A 21,424-nucleotide genomic window follows, 5' to 3' on the forward strand; every position below is an offset into this window, starting at 1 on the left:
TTCTGTCAGTGATGAACACAGGAATCTTGTGTTCCTCCTATTTAAGAAAACAGGTCTCTGTGTTCATCCAGTGAATACAACCCCCACACAGTTAGAAAACACCCCCTAGGGACACATTTAACTATTTGATTGCCCCTGGTGTTAACCCCTTCCCTGTCAGTGTCATTATTACAGTAACAGAGCATATTTTTAGCACTGATTACTGTAGTAATGTCACTGGTCCCCCAAAAGTGTCAAAAATGGCAGTTAGGGGTCAGAACTGTCCGCCGCAATTTAGCAGTCCCGCTAAAAATCACAGATCGCCGCCAATACTAGTAAAAAAAAAAATGACATAAATCTTTTCCCCTACTTTGTAGATGCGATAACGTTTGTGAAAACCATTTAATATACTCTTATTGGGATGTTTTTTTAACAAAAATATGTAGCAGAATACAAATTGGCCTAAAATGATGAAAAAATTAGATTTTTTAATTTATTTGTGGGGAAAAAAAGGACATCCATTTTATTTGGGTACAGCGTCGCACGACCGCGCAATTGTCAGTTAAAGTAACGCAGTGCCGTATCGCAAAAAATGACCTGGTCATTAAGGGGGGAAATCTTCCTGTCCTTAAGTGGTTAGCAACAGCTTTATCAGTGCCCATTAGTGCAGCCTCATCAGTGCCCATCATTGGCGTCTGCAGAACTTTTTTCAGGGGGGGGGGCATCATTTTAAGGTCACCCATATTGTTTTACTTTTATAAAAACAAATCCCCCAAATCCCTCCTCCTGACATAAATCATCTCCCCCCCATCCTCCTTTCATAAATGATCTCCCCCCCTATCCCCCCTCCCAACACAAATCTCCCCAAATTACCACTCCTAGCACACCTCCCTAAATTTGCCCTTCTAGAACAATTCTTACCCCCTGCCTCCCCCCAAATTCCCCTTCTAAACACAAATCCCCTTCCCCCAATCTCCTTGTGGTGCCCTCCTACCCACCTAACCACAGTGCCCATTATAGACTGATCATTTCTTTGTCAGTGGGCAAAAGTACAAAATCAGCAGGGGATCACATACTTTTTCCCCCTCACTGTAGTAGGTGAGTTCATTGGATGCTGTACCTGAAATCATACTCGCCATATTTCAGAGTCTCTGTGTTATCTTCCCATGAAGTGTGATTGTATCGCCTCATTATTTATTGTATTTTATCTTCAGCTATCTACTCTGCGATTCGCCAGCAGAATGAAATGTATACCGGCAGAGTGCGTTGTCATCCAGCACTACGACCCTGTGGTAAGTGCCATGTTATTGATTTTAGGAGTTCAGAACAAAGTGGGGATCTCATGTCTTAGGCTGCTTTCACACTGATCCGCTTTTGTTCAGTTCTTTAGTTAAAAAAAGTAAAAGAAAAACCACATCCCTTATGCAGCTCTTCACAGTGGTCCGTTGCGCTTCAGTTGCAGTTAAAAAAAATCCTGGTTGCTGCATTTTTGGTGCATGGTATATCCGGTAAAAGAACCGCACCAAAAAACGCATCCCTCCATTGAAATGAAAGGAAACTGCATCAAAAACGCATTAAAAATGCACCAAAAATGCATCAAAAACGCAAAGCATCTGTGGAAAGTGCTCAACCCCCCGGTTCACAGAATCGCATGACTAGTGGCGGCTGGTGCTCAAAATTTTTTGGGGGCGCAAACATTGTAAAAAAATGTAATAGGCATTGCTTTGCGGCAAAAAACGCTGTAAAAAATTGCGTGACTTTGAGGTCACAAAAGTGTGAAAGGGGCCTTCAGTAATCAATGTATAGTGTGCTCCCTTCAATGCAGAGTGACCATCGTGCCCCCTTCAATGCAGAGCGACCATCGTGCCCCCTTTAATGTAGAGAGACCAGCGTGCCCCCTTCAATGCAGAGTGACCAGCATGCCCCCTTCAATGCAGAGTGACCAGCATGCCATGCCCCCTTTCAATGCAGAGTGACCAGCGTGCCCCCTTTCAATGCAGAGTGACCATCGTGCCCCCTTTCAATGCAGATTGACCAGCGTGCCCCCTTCAATGCAAAGTGACCAGCATGCCGTGCCCTCTTTCAGTGCAGAGTGACCAGCGTGCCCCCTTTCAATGCAGAGAGACCAGCGTGCCCCCTTTCAATGCAGATTGACCAGCGTGCCCCCTTTCAATGCAGATTGACCAGCGTGCCCCCTTTCAATGCAGAGTGACCAGCGTGCCGTGCCCCCTTTCAATGCAGAGTGACCAGCGTGCCCCCTTTCAGTGCAGATTGACCAGCGTGCCCCATTCAATGCAGAGTGACCATCTTGCCCCCTTCAATGCAGAGTGACCAGCGTGCCCCCTTTCAATGCAGATTGACCAGCGTGCCTCCTTCAATGCAGAGTGACCAGCATGCCGTGCCCCTGACCAGCGAGCCCCCTTTAATGCAGAGTGACCATTATGCTCCCTTCAATGCAGAGTGACCAGCGTGCCCCCTTCAATGCAGAGTGACCAGCGTGCCGTGCCCCCTTTCAATGCAGAGTGACCAGCGTGCCCCCTTTTAATGCAGAGTGACCAGTGTGCCCCCTTTCAATGCAGATTGACCAGCGTGCCCCCATTCAATGCAGAGTGACCAGCATGCCCCCTTTCAATGCAGAGTGACCAGCGTGCCCCCTTTCAATGCAGAATGACCAGCGTGCCCCCTTCAATGCAGAGCGACCATCGTGCCCCCTTTAATGCAGAGAGACCAGCGTGCACCCTTCAATGCAGAGTGACCAGCATGCCCCCTTCAATGCAGAGTGACCAGCATGCCCCCTTTCAATGCAGAGTGACCATCGTGCCCCCTTTCAATGCAGATTGACCAGCGTGCCCCCTTCAATGCAGAGTGACCAGCATGCCATGCCCTCTTTCAGTGCAGAGTGACCAGCGTGCCCCCTTTCAATGCAGAGAGACCAGCGTGCCCCCTTTCAATGCAGATTGACCAGCGTGCCCCCTTTCAATGCAGAGTGACCAGCGTGCCGTGCCCCCTTTCAATGCAGAGTGACCAGCGTGCCCCCTTTCAGTGCAGATTGACCAGCGTGCCCCATTCAATGCAGAGTGACCATCTTGCCCCCTTCAATGCAGAGTGACCAGCGTGCCCCCTTTCAATGCAGATTGACCAGCGTGCCTCCTTCAATGCAGAGTGACCAGCATGCCGTGCCCCTGACCAGCGAGCCCCCTTCAATGCAGAGTGACCATTATGCCCCCTTCAATGCAGAGTGACCAGCGTGCCCCCTTCAATGCAGAGTGACCAGCGTGCCGTGCCCCCTTTCAATGCAGAGTGACCAGCGTGCCCCCTTTTAATGCAGAGTGACCAGTGTGCCCCCTTTCAATGCAGATTGACCAGCGTGCCCCCATTCAATGCAGAGTGACCAGCATGCCCCCTTTCAATGCAGAGTGACCAGCGTGCCCCCTTTCAATGCAGAATGACCAGCGTGCCCCCTTTCAATGCAGAATGACCATCGTGCCCCCTTTAATGCAGAGAGACCAGCGTGCACCCTTCAATGCAGAGTGACCAGCATGCCCCCTTCAATGCAGAGTGACCAGCATGCCATGCCCCCTTTCAATGCAGAGTGACCAGCGTGCCCCCTTTCAATGCAGAGTGACCATCGTGCCCCCTTTCAATGCAGATTGACCAGCGTGCCCCCTTCAATGCAGAGTGACCAGCATGCCGTGCCCTCTTTCAGTGCAGAGTGACCAGCGTGCCCCCTTTCAATGCAGAGAGACCAGCGTGCCCCCTTTCAATGCAGATTGACCAGCGTGCCCCCTTTCAATGCAGAGTGACCAGCGTGCCGTGCCCCCTTTCAATGCAGAGTGACCAGCGTGCCCCCTTTCAGTGCAGATTGACCAGCGTGCCCCATTCAATGCAGAGTGACCATCTTGCCCCCTTTAATGCAGAGTGACCAGCGTGCCCCCTTTCAATGCAGATTGACCAGCGTGCCTCCTTCAATGCAGAGTGACCAGCATGCCGTGCCCCTGACCAGCGAGCCCCCTTCAATGCAGAGTGACCATTATGCCCCCTTCAATGCAGAGTGACCAGCGTGCCCCCTTCAATGCAGAGTGACCAGCGTGCCGTGCCCCCTTTCAATGCAGAGTGACCAGCGTGCCCCCTTTTAATGCAGAGTGACCAGTGTGCCCCCTTTCAATGCAGATTGACCAGCGTGCCCCCATTCAATGCAGAGTGACCAGCATGCCCCCTTTCAATGCAGAGTGACCAGCGTGCCCCCTTTCAATGCAGAATGACCAGCGTGCCCCCTTCAATGCAGAGCGACCATCGTGCCCCCTTTAATGCAGAGAGACCAACGTGCACCCTTCAATGCAGAGTGACCAGCATGCCCCCTTCAATGCAGAGTGACCAGCATGCCATGCCCCCTTTCAATGCAGAGTGACCAGCATGCCCCCTTTCAATGCAGAGTGACCATCGTGCCCCCTTTCAATGCAGATTGACCAGCGTGCCCCCTTCAATGCAGAGTGACCAGCATGCCATGCCCTCTTTCAGTGCAGAGTGACCAGCGTGCCCCCTTTCAATGCAGAGAGACCAGCGTGCCCCCTTTCAATGCAGATTGACCAGCGTGCCCCCTTTTAATGCAGAGTGACCAGCGTGCCGTGCCCCCTTTCAATGCAGAGTGACCATCGTGCCCCCTTTCAGTGCAGATTGACCAGCGTGCCCCATTCAATGCAGAGTGACCATCTTGCCCCCTTCAATGCAGAGTGACCAGCGTGCCCCGTTTCAATGCAGATTGACCAGCGTGCCTCCTTCAATGCAGAGTGACCAGCATGCCGTGCCCCTGACCAGCGAGCCCCCTTCAATGCAGAGTGACCATTATGCCCCCTTCAATGCAGAGTGACCAGCGTGCCCCCTTTTAATGCAGAGTGACCAGTGTGCCCCCTTTCAATGCAGATTGACCAGCGTGCCCCCTTTCAATGCAGATTGACCAGCGTGCCCCCATTCAATGCAGAGTGACCAGCATGCCCCCTTTCAATGCAGAATGACCAGCGTGCCCCCTTTCAATGCAGAATGACCAGCGTGCCCCCTTTCAATGCAGAGTGACCAGCGTGCCCCCTTTCAATGCAGAGTGACCAGCGTGCCCCCTTTCAATGCAGAGTGACCAGCGTGCAGAGAGATCAGTGCACTTACCTGCAGCGGCGGCTTCTCCTCAGTCCCCCGCGCCTCCTCAAGTCCTCCCGCCTCCTCCTCGGCCAATGGCATGGGTTCGCCTTTCGGCCAATCGGGAAGCGGGTCTCGGACCGATTCCTGATTGGCCAGGAGGAGGATCTGTGTGACAATAGCAAATTTTAATTCGCTATTGTCACACAAATGGGTGGGCTAGGGCGCAGTGCTCTGCGCCCCGGGTCCACCCTTTTCTGAAGCCTATTAGAGCCTCTGGCTCTAATCAGGTGATTCAGAAAAAAAAAAAACCCATTGAACTCCATGAGTCCGGCTCCCCGCATGTAGATTAGGGGGCCGGACACATAGATAGGGGGGGGCGGCGCCCCTGCGCCCCCGACACACCAGCTGCCACTGATCATGACAAGGGAAATCACATAACAGTGCCTTTGATTTTGGAAAAGGTTCCTGGTGAACTTCAGTGCAATTACAGCCCCATAGACTTCTATGTTATCTCACAGAAGTCACATCAATATGCGACTTTGATAGCAGAGAGAACAACGGTCTGTTGTGTGTTTACAACAGCAGACCGCCATTCTCTCTTCACTGGGAGCGATCATGGGTGCCCGGCGGCAATCTTGGCTGCCGGCCCCGCGCCTCGGCTTCTCCGCTGTCGAATGGGCGTGGGCGTGCGCCTCCAGTGGCGTGCACGCGCCTACAGGAGTGCTCCCGTGAACTGCCGTACAGGTACGGCGATTCGCAGGAACCTGCCGGCCTGCCACCATCTAACTGCGGCGGCTGGTCGGCAAGTGGTTAAAGGTACATTTTCATAGCCTCTAAAATATTAGATGTCCTGTTGATGCTCGCTCTGTGTCTGACTTGTGTCATCTGTTTTCTTTTCGCAGCGAATGTGCAAAAATTTGCAGCAAGAGATCGAACTCCTTCGCAGGGAGCTGACCCTCCGCGACACTCTGGTAAGGGATCGTCCTGTGTGACATGCAGGCCATCCAGCGATGTCATCGGCCAGTTTATAAAACTCTCAACTTTAATTTTATTGCCTCAATATCATTTTTATAGAAGGATGTCACCAATTTGTTGCCCTTTAACTGCTACAGAACTGTTTTTACACCTGAACATCCCCTAGCACTTGCTGAGCGCTACCAATTCAAATGAACAGGGCTGCCCTGCAAGCACCCTGCAACTGTGTGCAATGCATGTGGCTGTGGTGCTCTAGTGTGGGGTTCAAGGGGTTAAAGAAGGCAGTCAGGATAAGATACAATGCCTCTGAGGAGCAATCCTGAATGTGGATCACTCTTCAGACACCAAAGAACCTGTGAATGAGCCCCTAACTGTATCAATAACTCGCCCCTGTTAAATTATTTTACATTTTTAATTCAAGGCTTTATATCTATATTAACCACTTCTGGACCAGAAGGTTTTACCCCCTTAATGACTTTTTTTTTGCGATTCGGCATTGCGTTACTTTAATCAACAATTGCGGGGACGTGTGGCGCTGTACAGAGCTTTCTTTTGGTGGTATTTGATCACCTGTGCGATTTTTATATTTTGCGCTATAAACAAAAAAAAAATATTTTTTTTACATTCTGCTATACAACATTCCCCAAAAAATTTAAAAATCTATTTTTTTTAACATTTTAAGCCAATGATCATTAACCACTTAAGCCCCGGAGGATTTGGCTGCTCAAAGACCAGGGCCTATTTTGTGATTCGACACTGCGTGACTTTAACGGACAATTGGGCGTGCGATGCTGTACCCAAATGAAATTGACATCCTTTATTTCCCACAAACAGAGCTTTATTTTGGTGCTATTTGATCACCTGTGCGATTTTTACTTTTTGCGCTATAAACAAAAAAAGAGCGACAATTTTGAAAAAATAACAATACTTTTTTTATATATGAAATTCTCAAAAAAAATTAAAAAATCAAATTATTTTAACATTTTAGGCCAATTTGTTTTCTGCTACAAATTTTTGGCTAAAAAAAAAAATTGCAATAAGCGTATTTTGATTGGTTTGCACAAATGTTATCGCGTCTACTAACTACGGGAAAGATTTATGTCATTTTTATTTTTATTGTTTTTTTTTTTTTGCTAGTAATGGCGGCGATCTGCGATTTTTTGCGGGACTGCGACATTGCGGCGCACAGATCGGACCTCTAACTGACATTTTTTACACTTTTGGGGGGACCAGTGACATTACTACAGTAATCAGTGCTATACATATGCACTGTTACTGTAATAATGACACTGGCAGGGAAGGGGCTAACACAGTAAGTGATCAAGGGGTTAAATGTGTACCTAGGGGCGTGTTTCTAACTGTATGGGGGAGGGGCTTGTGAAATGATCACAGAGACCTGTGATCCTGTATAGAAGGACTCCAGGAGCTCTGTGATCATAGCAGAGGGAAGAACGGTCGGCTGTGTTTACAATAGTTGACCGTTCTTCTCTCTGAGCGATCGCGGGTGTCAGATGGCAATCAGAGCCGCCTGCCCCATGCATCGGAGTCCCCGCTGACGGGTGGGGGGGGGGGGAGCACGCCGCTGGCAGCGCATGCTCGCCCCCTAGCTGCAGGCGCACGACTGATGTATACCTATATCAGTTTGCGAAGGAGGGCCGCCCTGCCGCAGTATAACTGCGGCGGGCGGTTGGGAAGCAGTTAAAGGAGTTGTAAAGGCAGAAGGTGCATTCTATACATTAAGATTAAAAGCCTTCTGTGTGCAGCAGCCTCCTTAGCACCCCTAATTACTCCCTGAGCTCCATCTAGATACAGCAATGTTGTATGAGTGTCTCGGCTGCCTGGGACCCCCTCCACATTGGCTGAGAGAGCAGCGCGGCGCCATTGGCTCCCGCTGCTGTCAATCAAGTCAGTTAGTCAATCAGGAGAGAGAGGGGACTGGGCCAGGCCGTGGCTCCATTTCTGAATGGAAACAGGGAGCTGTGGCTCGGCTCAGGTGCCCCCATAGCATGCTGCTTGCTGTGGGGGCACTCAACAGGAGGGAGGGGCCAGGAGCACCAAAGAGGGACCAAAGAAGGGGAGGATTTGGGCTGCTCTGTGTACAACCAACTGCAAGTTGTTTGTAGTGAGACATGTTTGTTATTTTTAACTTAAAAGAAAAGTGACTGTTAGGGGTGCTTGTATATATGAAGAAAATGGTCGCACACCACCAAGGGATCCAATGAAGAAGAAATTCCTTTTATTCACATAAGTGGTACAAGTTTACTTTCCTATCCTGCTGTACCTTGTACCACTTATGTGAATAAAAGGAATTTTTTTCTTCATTGGATCCCTTGGTGGTGTGCGACAAATTTTTTTTCATATATGCATCTCCCGGTGGCGAGCCGAGGTTCAGCACCCATTTTGGATTGTGGACATTGACTTGCCTGAGCGGTGTTATTCCTCTTCACAGGCGTGCTTGTATGCATGCCTGACAATGTCGGGGGATGCTCCTTATGAGACAACAGATGGTGTCCTGGGGTATTTCCTCCCAGATCTGGACCAGGGCATCACTGAGCTGCTGAACAGACTGAGGTGCAACCTGGCGGCGTCGGATGGCACGAAAGATAATGTCCCAGAGGTGTTCTATTGGATTTAGTTCAGGTGAGCGTGGGGGCCAATCAATGGTATCAACTCCTTCATCCTCCAGGAACTGGCTGCATACTCTCACCACAAGAGGCCGGGCATTGTCGTGCACCAGGAGGAACCCAGGACCCACTGCACCGGCATAGGGTCTGACAATGGGTCCAAGGATTTCATCCCAATACCTAATGGCAGTCAGGGTGCCATTGTCTAGCCTGAAGAGGTCTGTGCGTCCCTCCATTGATACGCCTCCCCAGACCATCACTGACCACCACATAACCGACCTCCACGTCTTCTCCGGACCCTTTCACGTCTGTCACATGTGCTCAGGGTGACCCTGCTCTCATCTGTGAAAAGCACAGGGTGGCAGTGATGGACCTGCCAATTCTGGTGTTCAATGGCAAATGCCAATTGAGCTCCACAGTGCCGGGCAGTGAGGCCACCCTCATGAAGTCTGTTTCTGATTGTTTGGTCAGAGACATTCCCACCAGTGGCTGCTGGAGGTCATTTTGTAGGGCTCTGGCAGTGCTCATCCTGTTCCTCCTTGCACAAAGGAAAAGATACCGGTCCTGCTGATGGGTTAAGGAATTTCTATGACCCTGTCCAGCTCTCCTAGAGTATCTGTCTGTCTCCTGGAATCTTGAGACTGTGCTGGAAGACACAGCAAACCTTCTGGCAATGGCATCCTGGAGGAGTTGGACTGCCTGTGCAACCTCTATAGGGTCCAGGTATCTCTTCATGCTACCAGTAGTGACACTGACCCTAGCCAAATGCAAAACTAGTGTCAAACAGTCAGAAAGATGAATTGAGAAACAAATGTCATTGGCCTCCATCTGTAAAACCATTCCTGTTTTGGAGGTTGTCTCATTGCTGTTTATCTAGTGCATCTGTTGTTAATTTCATTAACACCAAAGCAGCTTAAACTGATTAACAACCCCCTGTACTACTTACCTGACCAGATCAAAATCCCAGGAGTTTCATTGACTTGATGCTTTACTCTGATTAAAAAGTGTTCCTTTAACCACTTAAGCCCCGGAGGATTTGGCTGCTAAAAGAACAAGGGTTTTTTTTGCGATTTTTTACTGCGTGACTTTAACGGACAATTGCGCAGTCGTGCGACGCTGTACCTAAACGAATTTGACGTCCTTTTTTTCCCACAAACAGAGCTTTCTTTTGGTGGTATTTGATCACCTGTGCGATTTTTTAATCATGCGCTATAAACAAAAAAAGAGCGTCAATTTTGCAAAAATAACAATATTTTTCACATTTTTTTTATATGAAATTCCCCCCAAAAAAAATGTAAAAATCAAAATTTTTTAACATTTTCAGCCAATTTGTTTTATGCTACACATGTTTGGTAAAAAAAATCACAAAAAGCGTATTTTGATTGGTTTGCGCAAAAGTTATCGCGTTTACTAACAAAGGGAAAGATTTTTGTCATTTTTGGTGTTTTTTTTTTAACGAGTAATGGCGGCGATCTGCGATTTTTTTTCGGTACTGCGACATTGCGGCGGACAGATCGGACCCTTGACTGACATTTTTGACACTTTTGGGGTTACCAGTGACATTACTGCAGTAATCAGTGCTATACATATGCACTGTTACTGTAAAAATGACACTGGCAGGGAAGGGGTTAACTGTATTGGAGAGGGAGGGGTTAAGTGTGTCCTAGGGGCGTGATTCTAACTGTATAGGGACATGGCTATTGGTGTAAAAACAAAGATCAACGGTCCTACATAGTAGAACCGTCTGATCTTCATTTTTACACCAGGGAGAATGACGGGCGGCTTGTTTACATAAGCCGCTCCGCCTTTCTCCCTTCACCGGAGCGATCGTAGTGTGACCGGCGGACATCGACTCCGCCGGTCACACGCACTGACTTGTCAGTGAACGAGCCGCGGCGGGCGCGCGCCCGCCCGCAATTGGCTCTCAAGTCAGTGACAGGCGAGTGACGTACCCATACGTCACTCTGCCTGGCCGGGGCTGACCACCGCAGTATATAGTCGTGCGGCGGTCGGCAACCGGTTAATTTGTTTGAGCAATATATATATATATATACAGTATATATAATATAATATATATTTATTTTAGATTTGCTTTAATATTTTTTTAATAATGTGTAATTATCTTACAATTACAGTATTCAACTGAGCCACACTGCCATCTTCAGGCTGCAGTGGCAACAACAGCCCAAAGGCAATCACCATGTCATAGCTAACATAGTGATCACATACACTATATTGGATCTTGGTTTTTATGGACCTTGTTTGTGCACTGGTGCGCAGTCATTCTCTATGATTGGATGTTAGGATGCCTGAGTACTGGGGCCATCTGAGCACGAGTCTTCATCTCATCCGGTTTATCAATAAAGGCTGATTTGGGGTGGCAGCATAATTTTATTAGATGTATGGATTATTATTTGCACAGTCATGTTGGAACAGGAAGGGGCCATCTCCAAACTGTTCCCACAAAGTTGGGAGCATGAAATTGTCCAAAATGTCTTGGTATGCTGACACCTTAAGAGTTCCCTTGACTGGAACTAAGGGGCCAAGCCCAACCCCGACCCCTGAAAAACAACCCCCACACCATAATCCCCCCTCCACCAAATGGTTTGGACCAGTGCACAAAGCAAGGTCCATGGATGAGTGAGTTTGGGGTGGAAGTACTTGACTGGCCTGCACAGAGTCCTGACCTCAACCCGTTGGATAAATTAGAGTGGAGACTGTGAGCCAGGCCTTCTTGTCAAGTTTAGTGCCCAACCTTACAAATGCGCTTCTGGAAGAATAGTCAAACATTCCCATAGACACTCCTAAACCTTGTGGACAGCCTTCCCAGAAGAGTTGAAGCTGTTATAGCTGCAAAGGGTGGGCCAACTCAATATTGAACCCTATGAGCTAAGACTGGGATGCCACTAAAGTTCATGTGTGTGTAAAGGCAGGTGTCCCAATACTTTTGGTAATATAGTGTATATATAGGAGCCACTCTCATTGATTCTCAGTCCTTGGTTGGAACCGTAGCTGCCATTGACAGCCGGGTTTGATAGATTTTAGCAACACACGGACTTGGCGGTTATCTTTCAAAATGAGGAAGATAGATTATAATGTTCCCTCTGCGTGTGTGAGAATATTAGACTACAGATTGAAGACATGAAGAGGTTAAGCTCAGTTTCAGAAAGCACTATTGGTTGACTGTCTGGTTTTCCTTGTTTCAGGCCAATCGTGCGGACATCAGCTACGAACCATTTAATGACGGCCAGATCGCAGAGATTACCTCTCAGGTCCGCAGATATCTGGAGGGGAAGATAGATGAGATAGAAGTGAGTATCTTGTACCTCTAACCAAACTGCAACAATGAAACCATGCTGATTATTCTATAAAGGATCCTTTGGATCAGAGGCGTAACTAGAACCTTCAGGGCCCCGGTGCAAGAAACCATGAAGGGCCCCCCGGATCCCTGACCGGGGCCCTTCCCTTCAAGCCTGGGGCTCTTCCCACTGATCCTGGGGCCCTTTACTCTCATTGCGGGGCCCTTTATTACGGTCCCGCAGGGGGACCCTTTCACAAGTTCTGCAGTGGGCCCCCTTCCTGCCATCTTGGGGCCTCCCCATGGTGGTGGAATGCCAAGTGTGACCTTTGCGATCCTGGAAGTTCACCCACTGGTGTCGGTAGTTTTTATTTTTTGTTATTTTAATTGTATTATTTTTTATCATTTTATTTTTATTTTTTTTACAATGTCACTGACTATGACTCTGTCCATTCAGAAAAGGAAGGAGCTGGTAAATTACATATTTACCGACCCCTTCCTGGTTCTTTATTGTGACACATCACCTGCAGCAGCTGGCAGGAGAGGGGAGGGGGCACAGTGGGGGGTGGTGTCCCGGGGAGCACAGTGGGGGGGGGGGGGGGACCTGGGGAGCACACAGGGGCCCAGAGACAGCAGAACACTGTGAACTGGATAGGAGGAGTGGCGGGGGCAGCATACAGAGGAACCAATCTCCTCCATTTTCCTCCTGCAGCTACAGGAGGAAAAAGGAGGACAGTGATTTCTCTACATGCTGTCCCCGCCACCCCTCCTATCCAGGTGTACAGGAGAGCCGCACAGGCCCCCTGGAGCATGGGGCCCGGTTGTAATTGCAACCACTGCAACCCTTGTAGTTACGCCCCTGCTTTGAATATGAATGGTGCCATTGTACTGTGGGGTTGTATGATGTTTCTTATTCTCACACTATTTGTACATTGTAATTGTTGTACCTCTATTTTCTTTGTCTATATTGAGGTTTATGCAATAAGCAATCATTCTTTTTTTGCATTCCCATCAGATTCTGAGCCTCCGACAAATCCAGGAGATATTTTCTCAGTTCAGACTTATTGTGAAGTAAGTTTTTTTTTTTTCACATTCTGTCAAAGTTCAGTTATAAATTAAAGTATAATAAACTATTTTTTACATTTAGCTTAGGAATGAGGAAGTTAAAACCTTTGTCAGATTTTAGGGATGTCCCTGTCTTCATCGTGTAGATCTCTGTTAACTTAAGCCCCTTTCACAGGAATGGACCGATCGGATCCTCTATGGAGGTGCACCCGCCATCATCCAATCCGCTAGAAAGAGACAGATGGGGATCCGCTCCCCATCCGTTTAGTAGATTGGATGGCAGTCGGGTGTAAATGGTGTGAAAATGAGAGGCCCTGTCACCGTGAGATTATAGAGAAATGTGACACAAGATTCGCATTTAGGGTAAATACGACGTCCCAGGCTAGTGTTTCTGGGCAGAGAAAGCTGTGTATTTGGCTTGCTCTGGATTCTGTAGTTCTGGATCGGAACATTAAATCCCGTCTCCGGGTTTTGCTAGACACCTACAACCTGGCTGAGTATACAGGTGTGTGCAGGGTTGTTATATACTCAGGTCTAAGGATAGCTCAGAGCTTCCAGTTTGGAGATCGCTTCCAGTGTGGGAGACGGAAGGTCTCACCCAGGGGTCAGGTTGCCCCAGCCAGAAGCCAAGAGACAGAGAGTCCCACCAAGGAGTCAGGGGAGCCCAGCCAGAAGCCAAGAAACAGAGAGTCCCACCAAGGAGTCAGGGGAGCCCAGCCAGAAGCAAAGAGACAGAGGCTCTTACTGAGGGGTCAGAGGAGCCCAGCCAGAAGCCAAGAGACAGGGAGTCCCACCAAGGAGTCAGGGGAGCCCAGCCAGAAGCAAAGAGACAGAGGGTCTTACTAAGGGGTCAGAGGAGCCCAGCCAAAAGCCAAGAAACAGAGGGTCTAACCCAGGGGTCAGAGGTGCCCCAGCCAGAAGACAAGAGACAGGGGGTCTCACTGAGAGGCCAGAGGTGCCCTAGCCAGAAACCAAGAGACAGAGGGTCTAACCCAGGGCTCAGAGCTGCCCCAGCCAGAAGCCAAGAGACAGGGGGTCTTATTGGGGGGGTTAAGAGGTGCCCCAGCCAGAAGCCAAGCGACAGAGTCTCACCGAGGAGTCAGAGGAGCCCCAGCAAGAAGCTAAGAGACAGAAGGTCTCACAAAGAGGTCACAGGTGCCCCAGCCAGAAGCCAAGAGACAGAGGTGTGACGGACGCGGGTATCAGATCTCTGCCCTTCTCACTAACTCGTGACAAAGGACCGGCCAAGCTCACACCACGCTGTCACTTACGTAAAAATGCCACTCTCAGCTGCACCCTGCTCAAAGATTTTCCAGCTCACTGGACCACAATCTAGGTGCCAGCAGGCTGAGAGTGATTGACACTGGGATAATTAAGCAATTAACCCTTTAACTGCCACTACCTACTTTGGGGAAACTCGTAATTTTAGCAAAACCAATTATGATTTTTAGAATAAGCGTCTGTAACACACACTGTCACCACAGACAGGAATGTTCATAGGATTTATCCTATACAGTAAGCACTCTTCAAGAGACAGGTTCTTTGTTAGCTTGCATTAGGAGCTTAGGGACAAGGTTAACACTTTTCAAAATAAGATTTTAATAAAGAAAAGGTCAAAGTTGGTGCAAATAAAACATTTACAGAAAAAAGGTGTTTCAAAGAAATAGAGACATAATTCAGCAATAGAAAAAAAAAGTAGAATACAGGAGGAAGATCAATGTCCTGGGTGTTATCAGAGTTCAGTCGATGAGCCAGGTGTTATTGATTCTCAACCTTGACAGATGTTCCTGATTTGATGGTAAAGGAGAACTTCTCAACTGGTTAGGTCCCCCTTTTTTTCTGGGATCAAAGGGGTGTTGACAGATGCCCCTGACCAATAAACTGGGGTGTCCATGGGCTGTCCTGAGTTTACGACAATATCAGGTCCCTCCTCCATGGACAGTTTTATACCACTATTCATATCTTCCAATATGTACCGGTTGCATTCTTGAAACTGATAGATTATTGTTCAGCATTGAATTCCGCATTCAGGGATACTGAACACAGGGTATCTCAGATAAACCTGTCACCCAGGAGGCATCTGACAGCTACTGTATCTTCCCTTCTTTATGTGCTAGTGTGGACATGTATGACCTTAATTCGTTCAGTACGACATTTCTAATCCAAATATATACTTATTAATAATGTGTCATGTTCCTGTCTGAGTTTATGAATCATGTGTGGATTTGTTAAGTTTTGAATTAGGCAGAGCTCTCTGGTTGCCTTTTACCATCCCCATTAGTTCCGGGTATCCTTAATGGATTTGGTCATAGTTTTAGGATAGGCCTGGACAGAAGAAACAGACATCCTGCCAGGACTCAATTAGTGGTTTACAGCTCTGCACAGGCCTAAGCGCTTGTTTCTGATGTCTCTGAGTTGAGATAACAGCTCTTTTGAAGTGTAAAACCTATGCATTCCATGAATCGGAGGAGGAGGGAGGAGGTAATCACTGCGGCAATGTGTCACTGTTCTGCAAAACTGTCATGGCTGACCTATAATGACTGAACAACATGGCCGCTTGCTTCAGCTTTTCATGTGTCCAGTACGGGATATCATTACAAGAGGGTCTCACCAAGAAGTCAGAGGTGCCCCAGCCAGAAGCAAAGCTATAGAGTCTTACTGAGAGGTCAGAGTGCCCCAGCCAGAAGCCAAAAGACAGAGGTCTCAACAAGGAGTCAGAAACCAAGAGACCAAGGGTCTTACTGAGGGATCAGAGATGCCCCAGCCAGAATCCAAGAGACAGAGGGTCTCTTTGAGGAGTCAAAGGTGCCCCAGTCAAAAGCCATGCCTCCAACATTTTTCACCCACAACAGCGTTTAAATACAGTCTCCCAAGATTAAGCCCTGCTGTGGGTAAACATGTTGGAGGCATGGCTTTGAGTGGGACATTCAGATAGTAGGGTCAGAATTTGGGGTAAACAATATGAAAGCATGGATCCATCCTGCCTTGTATCAATGGTTCAGGTTGGTGGTGGTGGTGTAATGGTGTGGGGGTCTTTTCTCGGCACATTTTGGCCCCTTAGTACCAACTGAGCATGGTTTAAACACCACGGCCTACCTGAGTATTGTTGCTGACCATGTCTATCCGTTTATAACTACAGTGTCCCCATCTTCTGATGGCTCCTTCCATCAGGATAATGCACCATGTCACAAAGCTCCAATCATCTCACCACTGGTTTCTTGAACATGACAGCGAGGTCACTGTACTACAGTAGCCTCCACACTCACCACATCTCAATCCAATAAACGGGAGAATCGCAAACATGGATATGTAGCCCAGTTGAAAAACTCTGGTTTAGATGACAAGCACTTTACTACCCAGTAAGCTTCTAGCATCTGACTGCTGAACGTCATCTCCATAGGTCCTTATTGAAAAGCTGTCTCTCTGCAGGCCTGCCTTTGCATTAGGGCCTATAGAGAAGAGCCGAGCATGTACCATATTACAGGACTCCTCCAGCTGAGAATTGCCATGTACAGGGCTGGATTAAGAGCATCATGGGCTTGGTGCTGAGGATTTTGAAGGGCTGTGCCTTGGCATGCACCCTGAGGAAGAAGGGTGCAGCGGCGCAGGCCTAATACAACATGAGATGCCCTCTCTGAAGCCTATGAACACATCCATGCATCTGCAACTGTCCCTCAGTGTCCGGCCTTTGTGCTGTGTGGAGAGGTTCTGAGGGAGCTTCTTGGAGAAGCATGCTTTCACTTGTAGTACCGAAGTCAAACTTCTTTGTTTACAAGTGACAGTAAGAGCCCATTCAGACTAGCGCGACACGACTTTGGGGGGGCGACCTGTGAAGTCGCGTGCACCGCGACTTTGGCGCGACTTGCAGAGACTTCACATAATGGAAGTCTATGCAAGTCGCTCCGAGGTCGCCCCAAAGTAGTACAGGACCCTTTTTCTAAGTTGGAGCGACTTGTGTCGCTCCTATTAGAACGGGTCCTGTACTACTCAATGGAGCGCGACTTGTCAGGCTGACAAGTCGCCTGACAAGTCTCGCTAGTCTGAATGGGCTCTAAAGAGTGAAAACAGTGAATCTGGCCAGCCGGGGCCTATATTAGGGTAGGGGCCTGGAGCTGCAGATCCAAAAGCCCCTACGTTAATCCGGCCCTGGCCATGTACTATGTACTATTCTTTTATTGATTCACAGATTATTGTTAATTTCACTGGATTTTATTTGTATTGATCATAATTTAAATATTTAAATGTTAAATATTTAATATGTGTATATATATATATATATATATATATATATATATATATATATATACACTGCTGAAAGAAACACTTTGAAAACACATCGGATCTCAATGGGAAAAAAATCTCATGCTGTATATACTGTATATCTATACTGGTGTGGACTGGGTAATCTGTTAGGATCTATACTGGTATGGACTGAGAGATGTGTTAGGATCTATACTGGTATGGACTGAGAGATGTGTTAGGATCTATACTGGTATGGACTGGGTAATGTGTTAGGATCTATACTGCTATGGACTGGGTAATGTGTTAGGATCTATACTGGTATGGACTGGGTAATGTGTTAGGCTCTATACTGGTATGAACTGGGTAATGTGTTAGGATCTATACTGGTATGGACTGGGTAATGTGTTAGGATCTAAACCGGTATGGACTGGGTAAGGTGTTAGGATTGATACTGGAATGGACTGGGTAATGTGTTAGGATCTCTACTGGTATGGACTGGGTAATGTGTTAGGATCTGTACGGGTATGGACTGGGTAATGTATTAGGATCTATACTGGTGTGAACTGGGTGATGTGATAGGATCAATGCTTATATGGACTGGGTAATGTGTTAGGATCTATGCTGGTATGGACTGGGTAATGTGTTAGGCTCTATACTGGTATGGACTGGGTAATGTGTTAGGATCTATACTGGTATGGACTGGGTAATGTGTAAGGATCTATACTGGTATGGACTGGGTAAGGTGTTAGGATCTATACTGGTATGGATTGGGTAAGGTGTTTGGATCTATACTGGTATGGACTGGGTAATGTGTTAGGATCTATACTGGTATGGATATAATTTATATATAATTTGATGGTTTATATTCTAATAACAGAAGATTGAGTGCAATATGGTTTACAGCACAGGGATTTTGGCTTCAATTTTGAGTTGATGATAAGCGGAATGTAATGTGTTTTATGGTAGACTTTCTAAACAAGTGGCCAGTTTACAGTTCTTCTGACTTTGGGGCTGGACTGTGCCCGTTGGGAGTAGAAAAAGTCCTGACATCAGCGGGGGGAAAAATGCTCCATCATTGGTGTCAGTGGGAGGAATAGTGTCCAATCATTGGTATCAGTGGGAGGAATAGTGCCCCATCATTGGTGTCAGTGGGAGGAATAGTGCCTCATCATTGGTATCAGTGGGAGGAATAGTGCCCCATCATTGGTATCAGTGGGAGGAATAGTGCCTCATCATTAGTGTCAGTGGGAGGAATAGTGTCCCATCATTGGTGTCAGTGGGAGGAATAGTGTCCAATCATTGGTGTCAGTGGGAGGAATAGTGCCTCATCATTGGTATCAGTGGGAGGAATAGTGCCTCATCATTGGTATCAGTGGGAGGAATAGTACCCCATCATTGGTATCAGTGGGAGGAATAGTGTCCCATCATCGGAGTCAGTGGGAGGAATAGTGTCCCATCATTGGTATCAGTGGGAGGAATAGTGTCCAATCATCGGAGTCAGTGGGAGGAATAGTGTCCCATCATTGGTGTCAGTGGGAGGAATAGTGTCCCATCATTGGTGTCAGTGGGAGGAATAGTGCCCCATCATTGGTGTCAGTGGGAGGAATAGTGTCCAATCATTGGTGTCAGTGGGAGGAATAATGCCCCATCATTGGTATTAATATATCATTGTATTCATATTTATCTAGGGTCCTTCTAGGGTGCTTTTGAAGCGTACCTGTGCTTGGGCCATGTTCTGTTTGGTTTGTAGAGTATCTGATATGTAAATGGTGGGGACAGGCTTCGCACCAGGAACTAAAAAAAAACAAAACACCCTTAATAACGCACAGGTTGTTTTCCGCAGTTGTCCTATATTGTCCTATATTGTCCTATATTGTCCTATATTGAGGAGGATCTTTCTATTATGGATAATTTCCTTTATTTCATGTGTTCATATGATGTAATTTTTCTGTTTCCAGCCATCAGGAGCAGGAAGTGGAGTCCAGACTGAGAACGAGGTACATTCTGATAGATAAGAATGACTCTGCAGCCATATCCGAGGTGCAGAAGGTGGGTGTTCTGTCCTCCCTACACAACATTTCCATAACTCCACATTCAGCGAAACCCTCCTATTCTCCAATAAGGATGTAAATTTTGAAAATGTATTAACAAAACAGGATGGGGGGGTTGGGGTTGAAACCATTTAGGAATAACAGATAAGAGGTACAATATAATCAGTACATGAAATATACAGAAAATACAATGAATAAGCTAAGCTGTAGATGGCAACAAGTTATTCTCACCAGCGATGCTGCGTTTATGGAATGCAAACAGATGCAAGTTTTAGTCCAACATGTGCTCTGATAGCTGGTTCCTTCTTTTAGTCCAGGGGTCTTCAAACTATGGCACTCCAGTTGTTCAAGAACTACAATTCCCATCATGCCTAGTCATGTCTGGGAATGTCAGTGAGTTTTACAATGCCTCATGGGATGTGTAGTCCCGCAACAGCTGGAGGGCCGCAGTTTGAGGATCCCTGATTTAGTCTCTCAGATGGAGTTTGAGCTCCCAGGATGCACTTGTTTCCTTTTCTTAGATTACTGTAACTACTTACGGACCGCCCACCGTGTATTTACGTTGGTACTTTGACGTTAACCGGTTGCCGACTGCCCACAGTATATTTACTGCGGCAGTCAGCCCCGGCCAGGCAGAGTGACGTAGATCTACGTCACTCGCCTGTCATCCGCTTTAGAGCCAAAAGCGGGCGAGAGCGCGTGCCCGCCTCGGCTCGTTCACGGAGGAGTGCGGGAGTGTGACCGGCGGACCCGATGTCCGCCGGTCACACTACGATCGTCGGTAGAACGGGAGAAAGGCAGAGCGGCTTATGTAAACAAGCCGCCTGTCATTCTCCCTGTGTAAAAATGCAGATCAGACGGTTCTACTATGTAGAACCGTTGATCTGTGTTTTTACACTAGGAGACCTGTCCCACCACAGTTAGAAGCACGCTCCTAGGACACACTTAACCCCTCCCTGTCCAATATAGTTAACCCCTTCCCTGCCAGTGTCATTTTTGCAGTAACAGTGCATATATATAGCACTGATTACTGCAGTAATGTCACTGGTACCCCCAAAAGTGTCAAAAATGTCAGTCAAGGGTCCGATCTGTCTGCCGCAATGTCGCAGTACCGCAAAAAAAATCGCAGATCGCCGCCATTACTCGTTAAAAAAAAAACACCAAAAATGACAAAAATCTTTCCCTTAGTTAGTAAACGCGATAACTTTTGCGCAAACCAATCAAAATACGCTTTTTGCGATTTTTTTTACCAAACATATGTAGCATAAAACAAATTGGCCGAAAATGTTAAAAAATTTAGATTTTTACTTTTTTTTGGGGATAATTTCATATAAAAAAAAGTGAAAAATATTGTTATTTTTGCAAAATTGACGCTCTTTTTTTGTTTATAGCGCATGATCAAAAAATCGCACAGGTGATCAAATACCACCAAAAGAAAGCTCTGTTTGTGGGAAAAAAAGGACGTGAAATTCGTTTAGGTACAGCGTCGCACGACCGCGCAATTGTCCGTTAAATTCACGCAGTAAAAAATCGCAAAAAACCCCCCGGTCAGGAAGGGGGTAAAATCTTCCGGGGCTTAAGTGGTTAAATACCGGAGTTATGGCAGCAGATAGATAGCAGATATCTGCCATAACCCTGGTATTTTTTTAAAGGGCGGGCGGTCCACTTTAACATAAGGGTGGTCCCAGCAGCAGATTTGCTTCATGGGCGGCGGGAGAGGTGCACGACCCCCCCCCCCACCACACCACTACTTCCCAGTCGTTTTCCCTGCTTACCGAAGCCGTTGGTAGCGGGGAAAATGATCCGGTCCACTGTCCCCTCAGGCAGGAAGTCAAGTTAGGGCAAGATGGCCACCACTCCACTCTATGGCCTTGGAGGACCGGAGCGGCGTCAAACGGCGTCTCCTAGCAACGCATTTAAAAAGCCCATTTATTTTCATCATGATCATTTTTTTTTTTTTTAGTGTAGATGTGAGGTGTGAGGTCTTTTTGACCCCAGATCTGTCCTGCTTATTTCTAGTACAAGGGGTGTTTACATTTCTTGTAATAGGAATAAAAGTG

At 47.4% G+C, this 21,424-nt stretch overlaps 1 protein-coding gene across 1 annotated transcript in view; it reads left to right on the forward strand.

Moving 5' to 3' along the window:
• Positions 1–21,424, forward strand: part of KIF9 (kinesin family member 9) — a 74,073-nt gene that overhangs the window by 24,489 nt on the left and 28,160 nt on the right. The window contains exons 9-13 of the mRNA XM_082257953.1: positions 1,194–1,271; positions 6,012–6,080; positions 11,915–12,019; positions 13,022–13,077; positions 19,272–19,362. Of these exons, the coding sequence (XP_082114079.1) occupies positions 1,194–1,271; positions 6,012–6,080; positions 11,915–12,019; positions 13,022–13,077; positions 19,272–19,362 (399 nt within the window). The remainder of the gene's footprint in view (positions 1–1,193; positions 1,272–6,011; positions 6,081–11,914; positions 12,020–13,021; positions 13,078–19,271; positions 19,363–21,424) is intronic.

Source organism: Pelophylax lessonae (assembly GCF_965119305.1).
Source record: "Pelophylax lessonae genome assembly, chromosome: 5".
NCBI classification, from domain to species: domain Eukaryota; kingdom Metazoa; phylum Chordata; class Amphibia; order Anura; family Ranidae; genus Pelophylax; species Pelophylax lessonae.